The sequence below is a fragment of the Nasonia vitripennis genome, chromosome 2 (genome assembly GCF_009193385.2).
Source record: "Nasonia vitripennis strain AsymCx chromosome 2, Nvit_psr_1.1, whole genome shotgun sequence".
NCBI classification, from domain to species: Eukaryota; Metazoa; Arthropoda; class Insecta; order Hymenoptera; family Pteromalidae; genus Nasonia; species Nasonia vitripennis.
The window spans coordinates 309,447-328,317 of record NC_045758.1 but is presented as its reverse complement, the minus strand read 5'-3'; the positions used below and the strand labels follow the sequence as shown (position 1 = coordinate 328,317).

At 46.6% G+C, this 18,871-nt stretch overlaps 2 protein-coding genes across 4 annotated transcripts; both read right to left on the bottom strand.

The window, feature by feature from the left end:
• Positions 1-259: 259 nt before the first annotated feature.
• LOC100679285 lies at positions 260-5,691 on the bottom strand. The gene is made up of 8 exons (XM_003424794.5): positions 5,535-5,691; positions 5,229-5,390; positions 4,970-5,137; positions 4,492-4,887; positions 4,210-4,383; positions 3,964-4,141; positions 1,949-3,904; positions 260-1,769 (listed from the first exon to the last, which is right to left on the bottom strand). Exons 1-8 carry the CDS (start codon positions 5,613-5,615, stop codon positions 583-585), a joined length of 4,302 nt encoding a protein of 1,433 aa, XP_003424842.1. The 5' UTR covers positions 5,616-5,691; the 3' UTR covers positions 260-582.
• Positions 5,692-13,639: 7,948 nt separating this feature from the next.
• On the bottom strand, positions 13,640-14,667 carry LOC100679906. 3 transcript variants are annotated; one of them, XM_016981621.2, is made up of 4 exons: positions 14,505-14,667; positions 14,264-14,410; positions 13,984-14,178; positions 13,640-13,886 (listed from the first exon to the last, which is right to left on the bottom strand). In XM_016981621.2, exons 1-4 carry the CDS (start codon positions 14,589-14,591, stop codon positions 13,695-13,697), a joined length of 621 nt encoding a protein of 206 aa, XP_016837110.1. In that variant the 5' UTR covers positions 14,592-14,667; the 3' UTR covers positions 13,640-13,694. The 3 variants fall into 3 exon arrangements, with proteins under 3 accessions (XP_016837110.1, XP_031779008.1, XP_016837109.1); XM_031923148.2 differs by having other exon boundaries at positions 14,264-14,428; positions 14,505-14,661; XM_016981620.2 differs by having other exon boundaries at positions 14,264-14,425; positions 14,505-14,651.
• Between the last annotated feature and the right edge of the window lie 4,204 nt (positions 14,668-18,871).

The following is an 18,871-nucleotide window of genomic DNA, read 5'->3' as shown; positions in this document are numbered from 1 at the left end:
ACGTGCACCGCCACTGAACGCCGGCTGTTATTATACAAGGATCTCTTTCTCTGCGTGCCTCCGCGGCGCGTTCGCTTCAATGCCATTTAATTCCAGACGCATCATCCTCCCTGTCTCGGCATGTCTTTACGTTACCATTTCCACAGCCTGCTGGGATGCATCCACCGGGCCCTGACTCAAGTCCACATATCCAGATATACCTATATCCAAAATGCCGATAGACTCTGTTAAGTTAATGACTGTTGTCTATACAGCGGAATGATTTTTTTAACTATTTTTTATTTGTACAAACTGTGTCTTCGTACAAACAATCTGTTCTTTGTTCATCGATGCGTTTTGATTTACAAGGAATTTCCGATTTTACAACAACTCATTTCTGCGTTTCATTCTCGTAAATACATAATCGAGATACAAAAATTCGACCCATACGATCATGTAGCTATACATTTTAATTGGAAATTGCTTGCGTACAAAAATTGATATTTCCATTGGTTACATTTCACTCGTCTTTCAAGTGATGCATCTCCAATCGCATGTACCTAAGCTGTCTATTAATACAAACATAAAAAAATGTATTTTTGTTTAAAGATACATTTTAAATCCCTTTTTAAGCGCTTTGAAAATCCGGCCTCCCACGTCACTAACAACGGACTCGGCCTCTTTTGCTCCGCTCGACAGCTTGCCTCCCAAATAATTTGTTACATCACCCACGAGATTCACGATAGGCCCTCCAATATCAGTAACGGCCTCGGTTACATATTTGACTATGTCGGCCGGTATCGATACCGCCAGTTCTGCTATATCTATTGGTATATTGACTGGAGCTTCGACTAAATCCAATGGCAGAGTGACTGGCAGAAGTGCGGCATCGGTGACCAATGAAATGATCTCGCTAATTGAATCAATCACGAGCTCGATCGGAATTTTAATAGCATCATACGCATAATAAAAGATGCAGTTATTCGTTACTCCTAAGTCGAACCATTGACAATCCTTGATAACAGCCTCAGTTGTGTCGTTTGCTGCATCATAAATTGTGTTAAATATGTCGTCTGGTATTGTTTGCATCACTGTTTTATTTATACTCTTAAATAATCCTTTGGCTGCTTTTCCGGTACTTTCTTCTATTTCGTTTGTCAAATTCGACAAGACAAAAGATACCGTTTTATAGAGACCTGACGTCAAATTTTCAACTTCACCGACAGTTTCAGATATCAAGCTACCGCCCATACTACCGATTTCATCGGCCGTATTTGTTATTGCATTTTGTACATCTCTTTCGCCATTTCTCGCAGTATTGAAGGTTCCAGAAACTAATTCGGAAACTGTATTTACAATCCAAGAAATCATAGCAGATAGAGAGTCTTCTATTCCAGACACAGGACTATGAAGTATAAGATTTACATGATTCAAAGCTCCGGACAAAGTGACTTGAATTTTATGAACTATATCGTCCAAGATAGATCCAGTTCCTGAAAATCCATCTTCTGCTAAATTAATAACTCGAGAACCAACAGTTTCCGTTTCGTTAGTGATATCAGTCAATGCATTAGATACTAGGCTTTTAGTTTCCGAGCCTGCATCAATCAGAAGATTAATTGTATTGAAAACTGTGTCTATCAAGGTATCTGTTATTTTTCCTACTAATGATTCTGATTTGTCTTCGTCAGAAGCTAATGTGCTTGACTCTTTGCTTTTGGACGTATCTGAATTATTGGTAGTTCCCACTTCGGATTCTGATCCTTTACCATCCGATGCTTCTGATGCAACTTGAAGATAAAAACATACAATAATTTCACTGATTAGTAATTTTAAATAGAATGTTTAGAAGTAAAAGCAAAACAAGAGAAGGTAGTTTAAAATGTCGATTAACACAATTAAAACAAAATTTCTTATAAAAAATTAGGCAAAATCAAAGATATTATTTCTTTCTATCAACTAAATTTACCTTGATTGCCAGCCCCTGACTCACTAGAATTTTCAGCGCTAGATCCAGTTATAGTGTCTACAATTTTGTCGCCTAAATTAGTGATGGAATTTTTTATTCCGCTTATAATATCTTCGGTGCCATCTATTGGATGTTCAACGAAATTTATAGTTCCTTCAACCGCATCTTTGGCTCCATTATATACATCTTTAGCAGCATTTTCTGTACCCGTAATGCCATCTTTCACTACATCAGTCACTCCATTTATTACTGTAGAAATAGCAGACGAGACGCCGTGTTCCGCACCACTTACAGCATTAGATACAACTGATTCGATGTCATTTACACCATCAGATACTAATCTTTCCACGTCTGAAAAACCACCTTCTATTTTGTTTGTAATTGCAGAGAAAATATCTTTTATGCCATCCTCAGTCCCAGTTATCGGGTGACGGATAATAAAGCTTGTCCAACGTAAAGTACCTTCGAGCAGGTTTCTTACATCATCGATAAAACCTTCTATCACTGATTTTACATCGTCGTAGCCGTCTTCGGCAGTATCGATCGTGTTTACGATACTGTTTTTCGTAGTGTTGTATACATCTTTGATAGAGTCTTCCACTGTATCGATTACTTTTTCGATTGCATCAGCAGTACCGTCCACTGTATATTCCACACCTTCTCCCACTCTGTGAGCTCCACTGGTTACTCCGTGTATTGTTGCATATATTATACGGTATATTGCTTCTAAAATCCAAGATATGATATCTAGAGGTACGTGGATACTGTAATATCCTACATCTTCAACTGCATGTGTTACATCAGATAGTCCACCTTCGACTTTTTGCTCCACCTCACCTAGCAATGATGTACTATTTTTTGATTCAGAGGACTTACTTTTATTGCTTGATTCAATTTCGGATGATACTTGTTCAGACGAAACCACCTGACCAGGTATAGTTTCTCCCGAATCTTGATTCGAAACGGTAGGAGGTGTCGTCGGCACTTCTTGGGAAATTGCTCTACTCGCTGCTTCTGGGGATGATGTTTGCTCAGACGAAATAGTAGGAGGCGTCGTCGGCACTTCTTGGGAAATTGCACTACTCTCTGTCTCTGGAGATGATACTTGCTCAGACGAAATAGTAGGAGGCGTCGTCAGCACTCCTGATTCTTGACTCGAAACCGTAGGAGGCGTCGTCGGCACTTCTTGGGAAATTGCACTACTCTCAGTCTCTGGTGATGATACTTGTTCTTGCGAAATAGTAGAAGGCGTCGTCAGCACTCCTGATTCTTGATTCGAAACCGTAGAAGGCGTCGTCGGCACTTCTTGGGAAATTGCACTACTCTCAGTCTCTGGGGATGATACTTGCTCAGATGAAATAGTATGAGGCGTCGTCAGCACTCCTGATTCTTGACTCGAAACCGTAGGAGGCGTCGTTGGCACTTCTTGGGAAATTGCACTACTCTCAGTCTCTGGTGATGATACTTGTTCTTGCGAAATAGTAGAAGGCGTCGTCAGCACTCCTGATTCTTGATTCGAAACCGTAGAAGGCGTCGTCGGCACTTCTTGGGAAATTGCACTACTCTCAGTCTCTGGGGATGATACTTGCTCAGACGAAATAGTAGGAGGCGTCGTCAGCACTCCTGATTCTTGATTTGAAATCGTAGGAGGCGTCGTCGGCACTTCTTGGGAAATTGTACTACTCTCAGTCTCTGGTGATGATACTTGTTCTTGCGAAATAGTAGAAGGCGTCGTCAGCACTCCTGATTCTTGATTCGAAACCGTAGAAGGCGTCGTCGGCACTTCTTGGGAAATTGCACTACTCTCAGTCTCTGGGGATGATACTTGCTCAGATGAAATAGTATGAGGCGTCGTCAGCACTCCTGATTCTTGATTCGAAATTGTAGAAGGCGTGGTCGGCACTTCTTCGGAAGATTTTTCTGGCGGTATACATTCTTTTGAGTTCTCCAAACCATCTTAAAAATAACAATTCTGTCATGTATTCGATAGGGCTACATTTTATTCTATTACTTACCTTGGTCAACGGCGTATAGAATCTGTATAATGTACCCATGTAATGGATCACTTATATTTCTTTGGAGGACAATGTTTACAAGCAAGTACCATCTCGGAATATCGGGAAACGTTATCCCTGGGTTTAGAGCGGGTGTTTCTATCACTGTTTGGTTAGCAATTATAGGCGTTGTCTTGTTCTGGTGATTATTTAAAAATTAGTCTTACTATAAATAAGTTATGCTTCCTATTTTCTTCCACATTTTACCTCAAACTTGCAACTGTCTCTATCTGGAAATACCATGCGCGTAACTACTGACGGGAAAAAACCAGGTGGGTACTCTGTTTCATCTGACGAGCCTAGTATTAAGTTACATATTGAGTTCGTATATAATAACTGAGGACTTTCATCGTCTATGCTGTTTTTCGTAAAGAAAAATATCTATTCCAAAAAGAACTTATTAATTGTTATTAATTATACTTATAGATTTTGAATAATCATATCATTTTCTTAATATAGAAAATAAAAATTTGTACATTAGGTTCTTACGTTGAAATAATTGCTAAAAAAGAATCGGTCGAAAGTGTCAAGAACGTCAATATTATATTTATTCCTTGCTATGTTTACATCCTGAGTTACCATATATTCGTTATCTCTTCCGGTAGCGTATACTAAACTAAGGGTCAAATTTGATCCGTCACTGCTAAGTCTATCGCATACTTGATTTTCTATGGATCCCGATTCACTTGGTGGAACAACTTCAACCGGTATAGATTCACCACATTTGTATATTTTTTCCATATCGATTTGCAATGTTACAGTCAGGTAGGGACTATCTTTATTATTTTTATCGGGAATTTCAAGTACGTATATCCACGAATCACATGAAACTTCACCGTCATAATTAAATACGGTTGAGTAGCCGGCAGGCACTAAATTCGTGGTCTAAAAATAAAAAATTGTATTGAAAAAATACGATTTCTAATAATTATCTCTAATTGGATTACTTATAAACATAGTTATTTACATTTGTTAATGGACAATTTTGTTGAGTCGGAAACAATATGGTAAATATAGTTCTGGCTTCTAGGTCAGCCTGTACTCTCGGATCATCCCTATTTTGCAAGAATGAACAAATAGCAGATTCCCCACCTTGTCTGACCTTACCATTTCCAGTATTGGAATATTGATTTATCTGTTTGCAATAGGAATAGAATTCAATGAATGATTGTTAAACGCTCGAATTGCGATCAATTGCGAGTTTATGGAATGGTGAGCAAACTTACGGTAAGATTATCAGATGCATCTTGACCGACGGGTTTCAGTATCCACAAGCTTTCATTTGGCACAGCTTGATCATCAATCCAAAAATATGAATTGTTGGGATCATAAGTGTTTGCAGAAATGTTCAGTACTGTTATGTTTCCCGCATAATCATATGGATATTGCTAAACAGTATTTCAATGTAATATTATGAATTCAAATAAATTATATAAATAATCACTTGAAATTAAAACGTCAAATGTAGAGTAGTTTTTGTACGCATTCAAACTAATGACTAAGAATAAAATATTTGCATAAAAAGTATGTACCCCAAGAACTCCGCGATCTAAATTTGTGTATAAAAAAAATATGCACAACTCAAAAATATTAATACGCTTTCCACTCGCCATCGCAGTTAGTATACTGATCGATCGATGACGACGTAACTACTGAAAAAACACACTAATAGCGAGCGCGCTCACAGTTTACGCATTATCAATTTTACGAGCACCTACGTAGTTTGCGAAATAATTGTTCTCTAGCTCTAGAAAACTGAATGATATTGATAGGCACTGTTGCGTTGTAATCTGCACTTAAATTATCTTCTTTGAGATTATTAGGACATCACTGATTGTAATCTACCTTTGAATCAATAAGGATCATTGAAGCATTTTTTCACGCGAATGCTTATCATCAACAAGGCTAAAATAAATACTTTACTTTGTACATGAGATAATAAAACGTCTAGGTACCGTATAGACAAATAACCGGAATACCCGCGAGTAAGCGTAATTGCCTATATGCTGATATCCTCTTCACCCCCCGATCTTCGCATTTCATCCAGAACTCGGCGGTAGAAGAAGACGCATAGGCAGAGATAGAGAGAGAGAGAGAGAGAGAGAGAGAGAGAGAGAGAGAGAGAGAGAGAAAAGTCGAATATTGAGATGATCTCTGCGAAGGACATATTAAGTCTCGGAGTGCCGGGCTGCACGCGCTCGTCCCCAGGACCTTAGGCTGCATTTTCGCTCGTCAAGCAACTCGCGCTGGCGACGCGTAATTTCAATAATCAATCGCATGAGCGTCGTTTAATTTTTATAATGATAGCGCTAAGGCCATGGGAACAGGCGCGTAGGAAACGTATTTTATGCTACCATATTATAACAACCTCGTAGAGAGATGAAAAGACACGGCTGCGGTTTCGGCTATGAACAGTGTGGAATTAAATTGTGGGTTACTTGGTATGTTTGAAATGTACATTATAACTTTTCAAGCATAATATATGTGCAGTTACTATGCGAGTAAACAAGCTGTTATTCGACGTAGCGCTTGACCGAAAATAATCAATACCCTGGCGTCATGAAGACATGGTCGTACGGCATCTACCATAAATAGCTCGGAGAATCGCGTCATATAGAGATAAGTCGTGGCCGCGAACACGAATCGAATCCTACGAGTCGTCGATCAAAGGAGCATTGAAAAGGCCTGAGGTCCAAAATACGGTGAAAGGCTCGAGAAATGTAAGCGTAATTGGTCGTAGCAATCGGGCGAGTGGTAGTGGTGCTGCTGCGGTGGGACGCCTGAAGAGCCTTTCGCCGTTCGCCACTTCGCGTTATCTAAACAGTAAAATAATGACCGGGTCTTATCAGCGTCACGAGAGATGGTACAACATCTAATTATGTTTGGGTCGTCTCTTTCTTCTTTCCTCCTCTCTTCTATCCGGTAAGGCGTTTTTGGCCTTTCACAGGTATCTTGATTTTCCGAAAAGCGTAAGGAGGTCGATTTCCCCTTGCGTGTGACCCCGTAAAGGCTGTCAGTATCAATTTTCCTTGTTTCAATATCAATGACGCAATGAAATTGTTACGATAGCATTAAACGTTTTTTTCAAATTACGGTTTGCGCATCGATCAATTATCCGCAGTTAAGTACAGATAATGCATCCATTATACTATATAGCAAACATCTCGAAAAAAGACAAGACCATAAGACAGTCACATTGTCTCATCGTCGTTTTGATATTCGGCGACTTTCGGCGACATGTAATAAGATGCACAACTCGTGATAACTCTCGAAACAAATTCTGCCGTAATCGCACGGCAAGGAAGTCTTGAAATAATAATTTTCATTTAAATTTCCATATCGCAGTTTGTTCCAGTTTGTAATTGTTAATTTGCCATACCTTGTGCTCTTATCTGCTATAATGTTGCTGGTATCAGAAGAAGTTTATCAGGAGAATTGAAATTATATGTTTCGACCCTCGCTGCTAATACTTGCCACTCGAGTTTAGTATGCGAATGACTGGTATACGCATATACATACGTAGTCCATCAACAATATAAATAGTTCTTTCTTCTCATTGTCCAATCCCAGCCGCATACCTCTCGTCCAAACGTAATGCTGGGGTTTAACAACTCGTTACGTCGACAAAAGTCCCTCGTCATAACGTACCCCGAGAAAGGCCACTATACTGCACCGCAATGGGAGCATTTCCAAATAAAAAAAAAGAAATAATATCGAGTGAGAAAACAAAAAGCCCGCTTGCTTTCCCAACTTGACTTCCGCTACATGCACATACGCATGTCCAGGTATTGTCACACGCGCTGATCGGCGCAAGCGACTGGACACTCGCATACGCTTAGCAAAACAATTACGCGCAGGTGATTTTATCGCTGCAGCAGCAGTAGCTCTGTCGTTCGTCCCCGGTGTGCCGGCCGGAAGCTCAGCTCGCGTATTATATACGGAGCGGGAGAGAGAAAGAAAGAACAACCGCCACTTCCGGTGACGCTCATTAACGCCCGCGCCGCACGGATTTGTTGTACAGCCGTAATCGCGCGGCCGGTTAATTCGAATTGCCGCGGCGCTCGCCTGTTTTTTCAAGAGCAGAAAATTTCTATGAAAATTAATGAAGAAAGATAATTTGACTTCCAGCGGTAATAGATTGTCAACTTGGATCAAGCTCGTCTCGGCCTGTGCACGGAAAGCGTCGTCGCGTAAAGTCACAACTCAATCCCGGTTCGCCGACAAGAAATGATAGCGAAGGCCTGCGCCATTAAACATCACTGTTGTAGAAGCCGTAAGCGCCACTCGCTCCTGGGAAAACGCTTTTCGAGATTCTCGCTGCCACGGCGACGCCTCTCCGATAAATAACTTATCGGTCGGGCACGCGTGCTCTCTCTCTCTCTCTCTCTCTCTCTCTCTCTCTCTCTCTCGCGATAATGGGCTGCACTCAGGGCTCGCGCGAACGCCGAGCCGAGCTTTTCACGCAGAGATTCGAGAAAATGAGTAAAGTACGGGCTAATGGGGGACTCGACGGCGGCAGCTTGTCGGTCAGCGTTAATTTATCGGTCGAAATCACAGGCCTTGGGGGCTATAACTGCCGTGGCTGCTGCTCTGCGGCGAATTACTTTTAAGTGGCGATACGTTCGTTTTAACACGTGAGAAAGCGTTTTTTTCTCTCATGCGGTGTTTCCGGCCAGTCGCTCGAGTTATTATTAAATTAATAAAGTTGGCGCGATCGTTGCGGGGGTTCGAGCCCTTATTCGGCTTATCTGATTTTCCGGATTGAACCGCGGCACGCAGTCGATGCAATTATTGGTTCGGCTTTCTACAATAGTTGCCGATGCGAGTGTCTTTCGCTGTCGCTTTTTCCGTCTCCGCCGATGGCTTGAATTGTTTTCGAAGAACGCGTTTCGCCGACGACCTACCTGAAAGGATAATTCATTCGAAACGACTTCCTCCGCGCCTGTTGGAGAAAAAAGCCGAATCCCTTGCCTGGCAATAGTCGGCCATCGAGAGCGGGACGATTAATTTTTTTTTTGATCCGTAATAGTTCGTTCAAGCGCCGCTGGTTCCTCGACACATCATCGCGCGTGTCTATAATTGTCATCAAAAGATCCACGTCCCTCATCGGATTTTGAAGAAAAGACACCGGATGCGAGGCGGCTCTTTTTTTTCCGCGATCAGAGGAACCGAACCGGCGGGACGGAATCGGGTGGGCGTCCATTAAAAAGTGATTTCCAACCCGAAAACGCGCGGCCCATCAAAGCAACGCGGTCTGTGAATGGGGCCGGAGTATGGGATTTTCACTGATCCGACCGCTTTCCAGAAAGACATTGTTTTTTTTTCAGGCTGAATGCGCAGGAAGAGAAAGAAGTTCATAATATAGTCTATTTTCGCGGCGTCGCGATGCACCACACAAGCACCCCCGCCGCGAGAGAAAGAAATCGAAGGCAGTGTGTGCCCGAAAAAGAACGCGGCTCTCCCACGCGCTCGATTTTCGCACCCCCCGCCTGGTCTTTTTCTCAACGCAACGCACAAATGAGCAACGGAACGGTAGCCATACGGAAATGCCGGCAACGCGGCGCACGCTTCGATACACCGAAAAACCGCACGACCACGGCAGATGGTCAGGTGTCCCGTTCGTTTTACAATGCCAGCGCGCGCTGCTTTTTCGTGCCGGCGCTAATTGACGCGCGGGCTGGACGAGCGCCGTCTATGTGTGAGGCGCGAGCGCGCGAGTCAATGGGGACGTGAGCTAGCGTTTCCTGCGGGCGCGCGCCGAGAGATGCTATCTTGCACGCGGGGTTTTCCGAGGGTGCGCGGGGCCCATTGTGTGTATCGTCCACGCGATGGCTTCGCTCCTGGAAATCGCTTTCGTCGCCAGCTGAGATTTCGCTTCCGTCGATTTTCCAGAGACGACGAGCGCATCGATAGCCAATTTTTGTCCGACCAGCGCAGCGCAAAGCAGTTATGCTGCCCTCCGTGACTGGGGGCAGTATCAATAGGGAATGCAGCAGCAATCTCGAGCGGTTTGGATTGTTTATTCACGAGTGCGCGCATGCATGCCCGCTTTTACGAGATGAACAGTCGTCGTCGTCGTCGCCGCAATCAAAGGCGAGTCGAGTGCGGCGTAATTGAATTTCTGAAAGGCCGTGCACACATGGCCGCAAAAGTCGGCGGCGAATCCTCGCTCGGATATTAATGGCCGATACATTTTTCCGAGACTGCTTTTGTGCCGCTGCTGCTGCTGCTGCTGCTGCTGCTCGACTTTTTGTCGTCTTTATTGTTTAGGCAGCGCTCGGCTATAATGGAGCGAGGCGCGCACCTTGTCATTTCCGCTATTAATACCGGAGCGGGGCTAGTCTGCTTGTTTGCGGACATTTGCGGCGAGGGAGGCAAACAAATACGACTCCTTTGTCATTAGGTTTAATGCTCGAGTGGCCGAGTTGTTGTCGTTTTCTGCCACGATAGTTTGAATCGCGCCGGCGCGCAAATCCTTTCACTCGTTTTCTCTTGCTTCGAAAAAATGATCGCCCTGGGCTGTCATCGACCCGGTTGCCATATGTGCTCTCCCTTTCACGCATACAGCGACGCAGCTCGAGCGCGCAGCCGAGCGTAATTGTTATTTAACTATCCGCACTGCGCCGCCTGCGCGTTGAGTCAATATTGTTACAACGATGCATTGCCGGCCTGCCTCTTTCATCGTAACGCCCGGGCGCACCGAGATTCCGATCTCATTAAGCCTGTAACACTTTAATTCGCCTTTTTTCGCCGGCTTTTTACGAGTTTTCTTTCCGTCGCCGCTATCGCCGAGCAGCGAGTCGAGCAGAATTACTCTTCCGCTAGTCGTTGATGTTCGGATATTTATTTCCAACGTGCGAGCATCGTATAATTACTTAATTGCCAGGAGTAAAAGTGACTTTCGCGTGCGTCGGCGCTCCGCGTACAAATATCCGAGGCCTCGAGCTGCCCCTCGGCACGCGAAGCGCGAGTCATTTTTTGATGCGGCTTTTATTAAATAACAAACCAAGCCACGTAAAATTGAGCGTTAAGGCGCTGCAGGAATTGCGAAGAAGAGGAAGAAGGAGAATTAATAAAGCGATCGGAGCACGATACTCGAAAGTGTGCGCGCGTCCCACGTAGCTCCCGATGCTCGCTTGTATGAAATATGACGAGCTCGATAAAAATTTAATTGACTTTCAGTGTTTGCGAGTTAACCAGGCTAAATGCTCCCTTATCGGCCGGAGCAGGCTGTAAGTAGCGTAAAGTAGGCATGCTCCGAGCGTCGCCGTCTCGAGTCAATCTCTGTGCTCATTAATGGCGAGGCTCGCGGGTAATAAATGACGGGCAAAATAATAAATAACGAGCGGTCTCGGCAGCCGCTGCGAGAACGACACGACCCGCGGGCTTTCTTTCTTTTGTCCCGGCGCTACCGTGCGCGCATTTGCATTACGGCGCTATCGCGAGAGTACGGGCTGGCCGATACCGCTCGCTTCTGACGCGCTGCAGCGATTGTGCTGAGGTGATTGAATCGCGCATGCCTCCTCCTTGATTCATTGCCGTTGGGCACCTACACTCCTCACCGCGTATTTCTGTGTCGAACGTTCTGCTGCGCTGCGAGTCGAGCCGAAGTGTCTTGTCTTCATTATATACCTGGCGCTGGGTCTCCGGTCCTGTAAAAATAGAGAGCGAGGCGAAAAGCGACGACGACGCCAAGGCCGGACGAGTGGGGATGATCGATGCGGACCGCTTATCGGCGGACACGGGCCCCGGCAAGATACCGGCCGGGCCCGCGTCGGCGAGGAGGCTGTGTGAGAAGGCGAGGCGCGCACTCTCTCGTTACCGCGCGACACCAAATGCTCGTATCATCGTTATTTTTACTAAACACCGGGCCGAGCGCACATCGCTTATGCATTACCCGCTTTTTGCAGCCTTATTTGCATTCACCCTCGATTGCTTCATAGCGCTGCGTCTTTCGTCGGGTGCTGGGAAGGGCGATAAGCGACGCCTGCAGCCAGAAGACGAGGGTTCGCCTTCCCCGTGCATAATTAATATTATATCGCGTATCAGCAGCAGCGTTACGAGCTTACATCTTTTTCGCATATTGCGCAATGTTGCGCCAAAGTGTTTCCGTTCGCGGCATACACGCCTCGCGCGGCGTTGTCTCTTCACCATGACTGATAACGCCGCGATGCACAAGGCAAAGTTCGAAGGTAGTCGCGCTTTATCGCTCGCGGCAATTTGCTCCGCGCTCTCGCGCGCCGGCTGCCGAGCTAATAATAGGCGTTTTATTCACGGTCGCGAAGGCCGGTATACACTGTTCGAGGCTACATCGATCAATTATTGCACAAAGTGCTCCCACCGTCGGGCTAGCTCCGAGAGCCAAGCGTACGACTGATTTTCGGGCGAAGCCAAAAAGAAAAACACGTTTATACTCGGGCTAAACAAATTTCGAGCGATTAAAACGTCGTCGAGGCGAGGAACACGGTTATCCTCTTAAAAGCGAGGCGATAACCCTCGGCCGCGCGACAGATCTAAATTGAGTCGTGCGATTAGGTGGGCGAACCAGACGGAGGCGAGGAGTCGAGAGAAGGAGAAAAAAGGAGAAAGAGAATGCAGGGGGAGCGAGCGAGCGAGCTAGTCGCTGTTGAGATAAGACAAGTGCCTATACTAATTGTGTCCAGTCAAAAGAGACGGGACGTTTTTGTTCGAACCCGAGACTGCTCTACGATCCTGCCCGCGCCTAGTAGGCGAAAAACAAAGAAAACGCGATGCTGTTCGCTATTAGTGTTTACGGTGTGTAGAAAATTTCGCGGCGCTCGCATCCACTTTGTTCTCCACTTATCTGCATTTGCATTCTTGGCTGAATTTCGGCCCGCTCGGAATATGCAGTACTCGGATCAACTGACTATTTGGATGACCCTAATAAATCGAGGAACAGCTGCGGTCGGACAGCGCTGATAAGGGTCAAACGCCGATAAGGCGGAAGAAGTGGAGCCCCAGCCGATAGCCATACGCATTGTTCGAAACATAAACGCTTTTGCTAATGGCGAAAAGTGTCGACTCGATAAAGCGACGCGCGTTATTTTTTCTTTTCATTTTTTTGTTGTCCAGTGAAAGAGGGCAAAGAACGTGCCAACGGCCGTTACTCTCACGCGCACGCGCGATCCTTTCGTTTACTTCCCAAATACAGCGCAGCATTTAGAATACAAAATTTTCGGAATTTTATTACGGCCATTAGAGATATGTAAATCGGCGCGCGTTGCCAAGGATCGCTAAACTGTTCTCTCGGCGGGCCGGGCTAAAAAAGTGTAAAATAAAATTGAGATATCACGCGGCTCTCGCGGCCCATTATCTCTAACACACTTTTTATTTGCCCGGCTATCTCAAATTTATTAAGCTTTCTTCGTGTACTGCGCCGAGCGCGTCTGATAAGCCCGCTGGAATTCTCGAAGAGCGACTGGTTGGCTTCGAGACGAGAAAGGAGAAAACGTGTTAGGCAAAGAAAAACTCTAACTGACTACAGGTTCGGGCTGATTTCGGATGCGATGACGAATTCGGCGCTGATTAGCCTGGAATTCTCGCTTCTAGAGAATTACTTAATCGCGATCGAAAACGCATCTTCAATCATGGAAAATTCAATAAAATAGGCACGTACTAAAAACAAGGAGTAAAACTTTTATATTATAATTATTCGATACATGAAGAAATGATTAACCTTTCGATGAGCAGTAATACACCGGATTCATGTCCATTTGATATATTGCCCTGAGAAGGACGTCATAATCGTTGTTCGCGCCGTCTCTCGTTACATACGCGTGAAAATACCAGGGCTGGTCGCACGGAACGGCCTCATCCACCGTCAATAAATTGATGAAACCCTTGGATATCAAGTACGTTCCACCCTGGCGATGAGAAATTCGGTGAAAAAAAAAATATATCTATATATATAGTCATTTAGAATCGCGCATCGAGTTGCGAACATTTGTTTGTGCCGGTTACCTGAGGAAAAACAGCTGCATCTTCGTGAAAAAACGTATTGGGAAGTAAGTATTGGAGAGCAACATATAATAGGTCAGAATCGTAGGAGGAAGTGGGTCTGCTCATTATGTAATTTAACGAGTTACTGTAGGAGGAGGCTGCTCGCAATACGTCTATGGTATCGGTATTCGATGAATTGCGGATATAGCCGAACGTCTGAAAGATGAGGTTTTCAATTATTGGAAATTCGATGCACGTTACCAAATCCACACCGATTAGAGAAATAGCTTGAAACCCATACGAATAGATCGTCGGTGTAGTCAGGATCATCGATTAGTTTATAATGAATGACCGGCATCGGTAATTCGCTTCCGATGTCAAAGTAAACGCTGTTTGGCGACTCTATCAGGATCAGCGTGGCGTTGGCAAGGTAATACTCATCGTCATCCTGCGACATATCGAACTTCTTACTCGAAATTACAATCTTCGATATGCGCATAATATATAAGTGAGCATCGTTTGAAACGGTCAACAGTACTTACGAGGGCCGTTGAACCGCGAAGGATTGCCGCCGCAATCGCGAAGAAGAGAAATGGATGCAATTTGAGTTTTCGCAGCGCGCTTTGCATGATGCCACCTTTTCGCGTAGAGGCGTATCCAACACTAGCGGTAAATACACATTGTTCGTCGCGTCGGGTTCAAGCTACTGCAGAAAACACTACTTCACGATAAGATAAATAAAATTGCTCGCAGTAAAAATTATGCTGCCGTTCCATTTGTCGCAGAGGGCATTCGGCTGCATAGTTGTCAGGAGCCGATGAGCGCTCGATTGTCGGCTAATGACTCTCTGCACATGCTCCAAACTCTTCTCCTCTGCGACGATGTAATATTGTAAATACATAATGTGGCAACGCTCGGAACCGGAATATCGGCCTGTGCGCTCTGTCGCACGAGCGTCGCTTCCGATGTTAAAATAATTTGAAAAGCCCCGATAAAAAGGGAGCCGTCGAGCTGCGAGAGAGCGCGATCGATAGCGCATATGTCGCCTGCGGTTTCCCGAAGCTCGAGCTAAGCCGCAAGAAAAAAGGAAATCTGTTCGTTATAACGTGACGAAATCGCGGGCAAATCGCGTGTGTCGTACGTAGTCGACGCGTGGACGGGCACCTGTGCGCTCGCCCTATTCAGCTCCTGCATCGCGTATCATTGTTCGGCATTGAAAAGAAGCTTCGCAACATATGGATGTCGAGGTTATTATTCCGCGTCCGCGCGCGCGCGCGTGGACAGGGCGACTCTCGCTATGCATTATGCTTCCTTTCTCCACCTCTCCCTCTTGGCTAGAAACGTGCGCGCCATACTTTGTATTCGGCTTGGTACTGGGCTTTACTAGCTGCGGACTTTGGTCAATAGGTGCGCAGAAGAAAGGTGGAAAGGTAAATAGGCGAGGAGCGAAATTACACGGCTCGCGGGAGTTCGACGAGCACTATTACCTATGCGCGAACTGGCCACTTGGCACCTCCCGGACCATTGTTCGCGCGGCGACTATTACTTCACGGTGGTCGAGGATACAGAGGATACAGTGTATGCGGCTGCTGCTGAATTCGAAGCAATTATCTCGACGAGCTGCCGATCAGGTTTGTTTGGAGACCACGCGATCGCCCTTCCCGCACTGCACACGGAGCGTCCGAGCTGGCTAGAATTGAATTTTATGTTAATGCGCCGTGTTATTATAGCCGGAGGGGATGGTTTATTGAAAAGCGTTTCTCCGCAAAGCAATCCATCGCGCTATGGGCGCCCGAGCTACCCGATGGGCGAGCTCAGAAAGCGAATCACTGACCCTCCTAGCCCTGCGCACTCCGCATACTATCCGCATCCCAGGAGAAAAACGCAACCCATGCAAATCTATTCATCGAGGCATCGTCTTCCTTTGGCCGAAACACCTTCCACACCTCGCGCGCGCGCGCGCATGCAGAGAGTCCCGAGAAAAATAAAATATACATGAGTGAGAGTGTGTGTGTGTGTGTCGGCTCGGGTATTCAAATCTTGGATCAGATATCTCCGCAGCCGAGTCTCAGGCCATGAATATCATGACTGACCAAAGCTGCGCAGCTTTCTGCCTGCGGAGATCGCGTACATTATTACATTCGATCAAACGCCTGCCGCGGCGATCATGCATTTTTCATTGGCGCGCAATTCTTTCGGGCCTGTCCCTCCGGGAGCGACATGTAGATTCGCCCCGTTGCGATTGATGTGCCGCGGGTTCGGAATTTTAGAATTTGTATTCCTCTCGATTTTCAGCCAATACAAATGCGCCTGTAAACGAGGACATCTCGGACACGTGCGCTCTATTCGCGAGAGCACCCTCGGCATGATGCATGCTTACTGCGGCTGGCGGAACAGCGCCGATTACGCAAATGAACGTCGGCTGCGGATCGATATGGCACAGTGCTTTTATGCGCGGCTGTATACAGTTAGTGCGGACGGCCGTTTTCGCCGCCGCGAAGGAATGACGTCGACGTAAATCCCGTCGTTCTGTGCTGCGCCCGGCTATTTCGACGACAATGGAAAACGCTGAATCGCTCCTTGGGCCGAGGAGTGAGCCGTAGTCAGGTCATAAGCGGGATGCTGATGAAGATGCGCGCGTACACCGAAAGCCGCAGGGGCTCGTGTTCCACAGACTCGGATTTACCGATGAACTGGAGCCAGGCGACGTTCTGCCTTTAGTCGACAAAACCACGCGTCGGGACAACGCAACGCAATCGGCGGAATTCCTCTCCGTCGTGCTCCGCGCACTTACGCTGCACCTTTGCGGGACTGCGAGCGCGATAAGGGCGCGAGTGATTGATTTCGCCGGAGCCAGAATGTACAAGACACGCGCAGAAGCTCGAGTCCCGCGGATGAGATAAGTGAGAGAGAGAGAGAGAGAGAGAGAGAGAGAGAGAGAGAGAGAGAGAGAGAGAGAGAGAGAGAGAGAGAGAGAGAGAGAGAGAGAGAGAGATCGAATTGCCAGCTCGAGGGACGGCGTTATTTATGATTTCGAAAGTGATTTTTCATAATTTACGCGGCAATTTATGTTTTTTTATTTTTCTGTTTTTCTTCATGCGGAAAATTATTTTGTAAGATCATTTGTAACTTTACGCTATCCTTGCACCGAGCAGAGCTGCAGTCCATCAATAAATAGAGAAAAGCAGCCGAGTTATTTCAATAAAAATGAAACGCACTCCGCAGAGCTAGCTGGCGTCCAAATGAGTTATTGCTCTGTGCAAACTCGGAGAAAACATGGTTAAGTGCGAGCAACTCGTTGCACAAAACAATCGACCGCGTTCGCACCGCGTCGCGATAATGACGAAATAAACGAATAAAGCCCTCCGCACTCGCATCGTAAAACACGCCGCCGCGGCGTATATATTCTTTGTCTTAATGCGGCGTTTGTTTCTAGCCTCGTAAAAATGAGAGACGGGCAATCGCGAATTATAGCTCGTCATTACTGCGCCGCGAGAGATTTCGCCAGCCGCGGGAGACAATGGGGGCCTCCCGATGCGACTGGAGGAAAAATAAATTATGCAAAGCGCGCGTTCGTTAGTCCGGAACAATTAGTTGCTCCGCGCATGAGAGCGAAAAAAGCGGCCGACGGGATTTCGAAAGCTGTCGAGTGATCGATGAGGCCCACTCGCGAAATTGAAAACTTTGAGTCGACGATAATGCGGCCACACTTAATTCATCGATTTGCGGCAACCGAGCAGTCCTAAAGTGGCCCTTTGCAGCACGGGAGGCAGGCATAAATCGGGGACACGTGTCGCCGCGTGGCCGTGCATTTTGTCTCCCGACACAGCCGCCGTCGCATCGTTCGCACATAAGTGCGTGTCACGCGGAGGTGAAATCGAAGTGTATAGAGGCCGCTTTTACTGCCAAAGCGCGTTACACGCTTCGCCGTGATTAATGACGATTTTTTGGCGCGCGAACGAGCGGGCTTTAATGCGACGGCGCAGGGCTAATTAACCGTGACGATAGAGCGCGCGAGCGCGGTCCTCTAATAGTTTCGGCAAGATAATGTTCAAGGCTTTTCAGGATAAGGAAATTGTTCGCAATTATGGTTTTCCGCATTGCGCTGAATCGGCCGTGCGTTTAACAATAATTAGGCTAAGCAGGGACACGCACGTCTTGGGAGTTCTCGATAACCAAATCCGATCGAGCCCCGAGTGAAAAATAATCGTCGCAGCAGCCCCGCGAAAGATCGATTCTCTAGTGGCTCTCGAGCCGCTCTCGTGCGAGCTCGCAAAACAAGAGAGAGAGAGAGAGAGAGAGAGAGAGAGAGAGAGAGAGAGAACGCGAATGGGTCGACTCGAGCGCGAAAGGGCAAACGCCAGATTCGTATAGTGGCTCGCAGAACAAAAAGGCCAGCGCCGCTCCCCGGGGCTCCCTCTCGCTCCAGCTCTCCAGCGCACCAGTTGCACTCTCGAGATTCAAGTGCGCGGCGAGCGCCCGGTTCATTAGCAAGCGTGTATTCTGCGTCGAATTTCGCGCATGAGAATCGGACATCCCCGCGCGGGGGGTAGGGGCCAGGTTTTCGTCGAAAAAGCCCGCGCGGGGTGGTCTGTTTTCCGGTAGCGCGTGTAGTCGATGAAAAGGAAGATAATGGATTGCGGAATTGGGAGCTCGGCCGATCGACGGAGGCGACGGACAATAGCCGGTGCGCCGCTGCGGGGGTGTAGTTGAGCTGTAGCCGGAGATGGTATTGTGCGTCGATCGAGAGGCGAGACGCTGCTTTCTCGCCTCGATTTCGAGCTGTGAATAGACGAATAGACGAATGATCGCCGAGGCTTCTTCTGCATAATGGCCTCGGTAAATTTCAAGCTTTTTACGGAATGAATGGCACTGCAGCGGAGGTGCACCGCGGAGTAACGAAATTGCT

What these genes read in the sequence shown, in the direction of transcription:
- LOC100679285 (XM_003424794.5), bottom strand. Translation starts at nt 5,615, where the DNA reads ATGGCGAGTGGAAAGCGTATTAATATTTTTGAGTTGTGCATATTTTTT. An exon ending in TTTTTAGCAATTATTTCAAC is followed by an intron (nt 4,384 to 4,491) that starts GTAAGAACCTAA and finishes TTTTTGGAATAG; the next exon opens with ATATTTTTCTTTACGAAAAA. An exon ending in TCTATACGCCGTTGACCAAG is followed by an intron (nt 3,905 to 3,963) that starts GTAAGTAATAGA and finishes GTTATTTTTAAG; the next exon opens with ATGGTTTGGAGAACTCAAAA.
- LOC100679906 (XM_031923148.2), bottom strand. Translation starts at nt 14,591, where the DNA reads ATGCAAAGCGCGCTGCGAAAACTCAAATTGCATCCATTTCTCTTCTTC. An exon ending in TTCGCGGTTCAACGGCCCTC is followed by an intron (nt 14,429 to 14,504) that starts GTAAGTACTGTT and finishes ATTTCGAGTAAG; the next exon opens with AAGTTCGATATGTCGCAGGA. An exon ending in ATGCAGCTGTTTTTCCTCAG is followed by an intron (nt 13,887 to 13,983) that starts GTAACCGGCACA and finishes TCTCATCGCCAG; the next exon opens with GGTGGAACGTACTTGATATC.